Source organism: Eutrema salsugineum, unplaced genomic scaffold (genome assembly GCF_000478725.1).
Source record: "Eutrema salsugineum unplaced genomic scaffold, Eutsalg1_0 scaffold_3, whole genome shotgun sequence".
NCBI classification, from domain to species: Eukaryota; Viridiplantae; Streptophyta; class Magnoliopsida; order Brassicales; family Brassicaceae; genus Eutrema; species Eutrema salsugineum.
Window position 1 is genome coordinate 1,676,312 of NW_006256756.1, and position 6,730 is coordinate 1,683,041.

The following is a 6,730-nucleotide window of genomic DNA, read 5'->3' on the forward strand; positions in this document are numbered from 1 at the left end:
TGATTCAGCATTCGCATTCTAACCGTTGGATGCTGCTGATATGTGTTGTGATGTCTCCATGGTGCATAGTTGTGATCTACGAATGCAGGCCGTGGCCTTATACTCTGAGATCTCCCTGGTGCAGTGTTAGGACCAAAGCCAGCTACATAGTTTTGATCTTGTACATATCTTGGCCGTGTAGTCATCATCATTGGAGAAGGTTGTTGTTGCAAACCAAAAGGATTGTTTGGTAGCTGATGATACTGATATGGAGGCTGAGTAAGAAGACTATCACTCGATCCAACATTTTCTTCAGGATGCATCATCGCTTGAGACGTTTGAGCGTGAGAATGATTTGTAGGAGAAAGACTACGGTTGCGATCACTTGGAAACGATGTTGAGCCACGGTCCATCGTTTGATCACTCCTGGGAATCTGATTAAAACGTGGGTTATTAGTTACAAGACTACGACTACCTAATTCGACATTAATGGCGGAACAAGAAGAAGGCAAAAACAGAGACAATATCATTTATGGTTCTTGATCATCGCAAAGTTTCGAGATTTACCGTAGGCAACTCTTCTTGAGGATTCTGATTTCCTTCGTGTGACTCTTTGTCTTCTAGATTGAGATCGAGAACGGAAGTGGTTGGATCAAAATCAAGAACGCTCTCGATAGTTTCTTCCTTGGGCTCGTCTTCCTCTGTTCGCACTTCTTCTTCTGTGGTTTTGGCGGGATCAACCTTCTCTGCTCGCTCTTCTTCTTCTTCTTCTTCTTTCACGGGTTTATCAGGTGGAAACTCAGCCAAGGCCAGTGATGAGAGCAATAAAGAAAATAAAGAGGAATCAGCGAACAAGGATACGTTGAAAGAAACTTATAAAAAGGCGCGAGAGGTTTTAACAGAAGGAAGAAATCTTGCGATGATTAGACCGTTAAGGTTTTTTTTAGCCTGATTCAAGATTCCACAAAAATGATATTCTCCACCAATCGAATCATTAGAATCTCACGCGGGCGTGAAAGGTTAATATTTACTAAATTACACAAAGTGGGAATTGTAAAAAGAGAATCTTTTAAGAATACTGGAGTGAATTTTCAATCAAAATCGTGTCCCCTGTTTTTATGTTGTCAAATGTCAACAGTAAAGAAAACTTTTATTGGTGGTAAATTTCACTAAACTAAAACGAAGAGAAAATCTTCCTTCTTCTAGACTTTTGAGAAGAGAAATCTTGATTAAAATTTTAAAACAATCATCAATCATCGTTTCATTTACAGTTCACCAAAACTTAGGCTTCTTCTGATCTTAACGTCTCCTTCTTCTTCCTTAGTGATAAGACATTCCAGTGTTTGGGGATGCATTTGTTGATTAGGGTTTTGAGAAACAAAGGGCCAGAATCTACGACCAGTCCATTGGAGCTGCTGCATTCTTTATCTCGCCTTCTGTGGTTTTACCACTCTCACCAATTCTTGAAGAAGAGGCATCTGTTTTCATTTTGGCCTCATCACTCTTTTGATCATCATTTATCTTCTTTTATGCTGTTTCATTAATGGCGGAACAAGCAGTAGGTAAACCAGACGGATGATCACATAGCTCTAAATTTATCTTAATCGTCTCTTCTTGAGGATTCCTCTTTTAGTTGTCTAAGTAATTAAACTCTCTGTCAGTTTTTGAAGCTGCAGCTGGAGTTTTAAAGCTCGAAGTGGCAGTTCTTTTCATGGATGAGGCCGATCCTTAAGGATCATATTCTGGTGATGATTCTGCAATGTGAGAAATATTTCCAAGAGATTGTTCAGCACAAGTTAAAACTCCGATGTTAAAATCAGGAAAAGATATTGTACCTCTGTTTTCAGAATTCTTTACTGACTTGTTTGACTTGCCAAATCCTTTACTGACTTTTTGTCTTGCCTTGAGGCATATCCGATTTTGTAACACTTATATCTCCTGAGTAAAAGCAGAACGAAAACATAAGCCAAAAAGAGTTCAATGAAGCATCCGAGCTCAACATGCGTGAGTTTAAAAGCACGAGAAGAGATCAGACCAATAAATCTTGCTTATCATGAGCAGGCTCAACGAATTAGCTTCCAAGACACCATAGTAACAGAAAAAACTAGCATAGACTTCACATTAGAATGCTAAATAATAAACCTTCCAGTTAAAAAAATTACCTATGACCCTACGACCATCACTTCCTGCGGCATTCCATATCCTCTAAAATGGCTGACAAAGCAAGTGGAATGATAATCAACGACGGCATAAAGTTAATTTTCTTTTGTGAAATTTTAAGGCAAGTATGGGGAAAAACTGACAGGAACAAATAACATATATACTGAAAGAAACAGACATGATATTTTGCATCCTTAACAAATCCAATGGTCACAATAGCCAGCCATCTGTTAAAAATATGCACACACAACCAAATATTAGTTATACTATCTGGAATCTACTTTAATTCTTTTGATAAAATTACAAGAAGAAAGTCCGAGTATAAGTAAGATGTGAAAAACATACATTTGAGCCATTAGAGAATCCATCAGGATCATCTTTTGGCCGATAAGTAATTTGGTATGTCAGCATCACGTCATTCACAATGTTGTGATACGTATAGAATAGATACATAACTCTGGGAACAAGTAGATTTAAAAATTATACCAAATGAATTACATCAAAATCGAGGCCCTTTGTTTTACCTGAATCACAGAACCAAACCACAATCTGAGAGAAGAACACTCAGATCATCGTCAAGTACAACATTGGCTAACTTCTTGAATGGTACACAGCTTGAAATGTCCTCATTCCCCATTGACTGAAACACCACCTGAAATGTGGTTCTACAAAGTAAATCATTTGATTCTTCTGAAGCTAAAGCTGAAACATTTATCTAACAGTAACTGATTCACCACAGAAGAACCATCAAGTATAAATTAACGATCGACATTAAGAGAGTAACCAAAACTTGCTAGAAACGGGTAACATCTTTCGATCCCTGAAAACTCTAGAAACCAAATGTGTCTCTTCACCCTCGTTAATGGGTCTCTGATACTACACTAGCTTCCTCTACAATTTCCTCATCCCCTACAAAGCTTTTTTTCCTATCCAGTGAATGAAACTGATTTAGACATGTGCAGAAAATTTCGGACAGGAGTGCCATTATCTCTTCAACACCTAACCAGCATCAAAGTCATAATCTTTTTTTTTTTTAAATTGAGAAAGTCATAATCTTTTGTCCACATAAACACAAGAAATTGGCAGAATCACAAGAATTTCATTAACCCATTGGTTCTGCTGTAGAATTAGGGTAAATTCGACCAACGAATTAAAAAAAAAAAAAGCTTGTTTAGTCCTACCTGAATCAAATGTAATAACTTAAACTGAGTTGAAGAATCGAAGTGAGAACAAAGACATGCTTAAATTAAATTTTTTCACCGCTAAGACAACCTAAGAGGACAAAATTTAGGAAAACACAGATGTTGCGGTAGATATTTAGGGCAACGAAAACTAGAACACAAAGGTTTCAGGCTTACCGAAAATGGCAGCAAATCCATTTGAAAACGAACATCAGAGATGCAACGACGAGAATCAGAAATTCGAGGGTTTCAGAATCGATCTGGAAAATTTTCAAAAAGAAATTTGGACCATTTCTCGATTTGTGCGTGTCATCCTTGCGCAGGGGCCATGCTAATCTTCTCTGTATCGTTCCAATTTTATCGGATGTCCCCGAAGGGACAATCGTCTCTGTCACTCCAACGTTATATAAACAAAGCTTGTCCTTCTCATATAAACGATGTGGGACATTTTGATATATCGCTTAACTATTAAATGGGCTCGTTAATACTAAAAGGCCTTTTTCTATTATTCTTCGTGAGCCCATTACCATTATTGACCAGGCCTCTTTCGAAGAAGAGAAGCAAACGACGCCTTTTGGTAGTTCACCGTTTTGTTTTTGTAGGTTGTAGCCACTAGCCATAGTTTTAATAGATTGCATCTGGATCTTCCGTGGTGACCTCCTCTTCCAAAGTAATAAGATGTTCCAGCGTTAAACACCTGTGACTGCATTGGCTGCGTTTAGAATTTAGTGCCAAAAACTTTGTTTTTGTTTTTCTTGTTTGTTGTGGAACAAGTTTTTATCTGTTCATTACTAACCCATCCTCCTCTTTGTTGACAACATAGTCTGCATTTGTTTGTCTAATACATCTGAAAAGTAGAGAATCACTAAGATTTCAAACAGAAGAAAACCTAAATTAGTAACACAAGAGAGATTAAGGACTCTATAATATCCATTCGATTGCTTGGGAGCTTTTTTTTTCCCTAAAAAGAGATTAAGGACTCTATAACAAACCTAAACTGTTATGCATATTGATACTCAACTATTGTTCTTTGGTATTTGAGACATGACAGTTTCGATCCTTGATTATCATCATAAACTCAGCAACAACAACAACAACAACAACAACAAAACAGATATGTTCTTATCATGCAAGTCATTTCAGTAACTAAACAAGTAAGATCCGTTTGATTCAGTTAATTGGACCTACATTGTGTTTTAGATTAATATGTTACAGGCACAAACACACACTAAAAAGAATACAACACAGAAAAAATTCTATGATCTTTTAAGTACAGACAAGTTCAAAGAATCAAGTAAACACACAATTTTATACTAGAGGTCTTCAACAAACAAATATTACAATTACAAATAAGGATGATCCGAGATTCACAGAAGAAGAAAAATAACGAAACTCCCCACCAATCGAATCATCAGCGACTGGAAGCAAGCACATTGATATTTTCCTTGAGCCATTTCACATGAAATAAACCTCTTTTAAGCTGCAGAACCTGCTCACTCCTCAGGATATGATGACTCATTTTATGTCTTTGGTTTAGACCCTTTCGTTGTTGTTGTTTCTGAGAACTGAACATCTCTTGTTCCCGCAAATTCACAGAGATCATCCGGAAAAATAATGCTTCTTTACAATTCACTAGTCTGCGCTAGGCTCGCCTGAACCATGACGCTCTCTTCTGATCATATCTAGAAGATCTTGAACTACTTCAGACATCAATGGTCTGAATTCTGGTTCAGACTGTCACAAGAAAAAAAAAAAAGAAGAAACCCCTTTTTGGTCAAGCAAACACAATCACAAACATCTAATCACAGTTTTTTTCATTGTTCAATATATGTGCTTATACCTGAACACACCGGGAGATTATATCAGCAAAGTGTGACAATGACTTTGCAGGGTATTGTCTGTTAAGAGATGGATCAACCATTTTTCCCAATGCATCGATATCATGAAGTTGTGGGATTGCCCACCTCACTAAGAACTGCTCTCCTCTACTCCGGTCCCTATGAATCGACTCATATGAATACACATTTACACATAAAAAAAACAAAAAAACTAAGCCAAGAAAACAATCGTGATGCGCATACCTGTCGTAGGACATTCTACCCGTCAAGAGTTCTAACATAACAACACCAAAACTGTATACATCACTCTGCCATGTATAGATTCCTGAGTCGAATTCTGGAGCTCCATATCCGTAAGCCGCTAGCAATTGTCCTGATAACTGGTTTAACACAATACAATAGAACAGTTGGTTTTAGATATTGAAGAAAACTACACAGGTGAAGCCATTAGAATCAAGCTCATTGGGTTTTAGTACTTTACCTGACTCACAGAGCCTGATGATATTAATGGGGCCAAACCACAATCTGAGACAAGAACACTCAGATCATCGTCGAGTAGAACATTGGCTGATTTGAAGTTTCTGTGTACGATAGGTGGTTCACACACCTCATGCAAGTACCTTAAGAACATTAACATAAGTCAGAAATCGGGTGCAAAATGCGATTGAAATTTTTTTTTTACCATTTTTAAGTAAGAAACAAGAAACTTACTCAAGGGCTCTAGCAGCTCCAAGTGCCATTCTGACACGTGTATTCCACGAAAGTTTCTTCTTGAATTCATCGTCTGAATGCAACCCGTCTTGTAGTGTACCGTTACTGCAATACTCGTAGATCAATAGTCTTTGGTCGTGCTCAGCACAGTAACCCACAAGTTCCACGATATTGGCATGGCGAATCCTATCTATGTCGTTCACTAGTTCGATGAATTCATTATCCTGTTGTTGTTCAGAAGCCCGCTTGTCCAACTTCTTAACAGCAAACAGCTTTAAAGACAAAATAAAATACGAAAAATTAAGGATTCAAAGCCAAAACAGAGTTTTCTGAGCCAGAAATGTTTAGATTTATACCTTTCCATTGGGAAGCCGAGCCCTGTAAACACTCCCGAGCATGCCTGAGCCAAGGAGATTTTCCTGAGAGAAGCTTTCTGTGTACTGTTGAAGAGATGCAATGGAATAGTGCTTCACAGAAGTAGAGGGTAAGCGTGTTTTAGGGGAAGGCTTCTTGAAGGGTCTTTCGGGAGAGTTTAATGGCATAACGGTGACCTTCTCAGCCAAAGGAGGAGGTGGTGGTGGTGGAGGAGGAGGAGGCGGTGGAGGCATCAACATTGAAAAGTCAATATCTTGACTTTCTTGTCGTGATATAGGCGGTGCAGGTCTCTGCAACCTACCAAGGTCATGTAACACCTTTGGTTCCTCTCCAGCTTTCGTGAAAGGCACTGTTCATAAGCACAACCCGAGCATTGATTATCGAAATGACAATAGGAATGTCAATGGCCAAACTTTGCATATATCAATCTTTTACCTTTTTCAGATCGACAGGTGGTGGCAGTACAGGAGCCCGTTTCTAGAGCGT

At 38.2% G+C, this 6,730-nt stretch overlaps 1 protein-coding gene, 1 long non-coding RNA gene and 1 other non-coding gene across 6 annotated transcripts in view; all 3 read right to left on the reverse strand.

Annotated features, from left to right (window-relative positions):
- Positions 1-1,092: 1,092 nt before the first annotated feature.
- On the reverse strand, positions 1,093-3,709 carry LOC18015218. 4 transcript variants are annotated; one of them, XR_002898731.1, is made up of 6 exons: positions 3,498-3,709; positions 2,485-2,791; positions 2,318-2,366; positions 2,142-2,193; positions 1,815-1,917; positions 1,093-1,733 (listed from the first exon to the last, which is right to left on the reverse strand). It is a non-coding gene; the product is annotated as an uncharacterized LOC18015218 (long non-coding RNA). The 4 variants fall into 4 exon arrangements; XR_002898732.1 differs by having other exon boundaries at positions 2,283-2,366; XR_002898734.1 differs by having other exon boundaries at positions 2,015-2,193; positions 2,318-2,791.
- On the reverse strand, positions 3,598-3,700 carry LOC112085916. The gene has a single exon (XR_002899194.1). It is a non-coding gene; the product is annotated as a U6 spliceosomal RNA (small nuclear RNA).
- Positions 3,710-4,472: 763 nt separating the features above from the next.
- The window catches only part of LOC18015203 (protein STRUBBELIG-RECEPTOR FAMILY 3), a 4,994-nt gene continuing 2,736 nt past the window's right edge, over positions 4,473-6,730 (reverse strand). The window contains exons 12-18 of the mRNA XM_006396503.2: positions 6,680-6,725; positions 6,226-6,593; positions 5,870-6,141; positions 5,640-5,778; positions 5,402-5,538; positions 5,161-5,317; positions 4,473-5,054 (exon numbers count right to left, since the gene is read on the reverse strand). Coding sequence (XP_006396566.2) covers positions 4,953-5,054; positions 5,161-5,317; positions 5,402-5,538; positions 5,640-5,778; positions 5,870-6,141; positions 6,226-6,593; positions 6,680-6,725 — 1,221 coding nt within the window. The 3' untranslated portion in view covers positions 4,473-4,952. The remainder of the gene's footprint in view (positions 5,055-5,160; positions 5,318-5,401; positions 5,539-5,639; positions 5,779-5,869; positions 6,142-6,225; positions 6,594-6,679; positions 6,726-6,730) is intronic.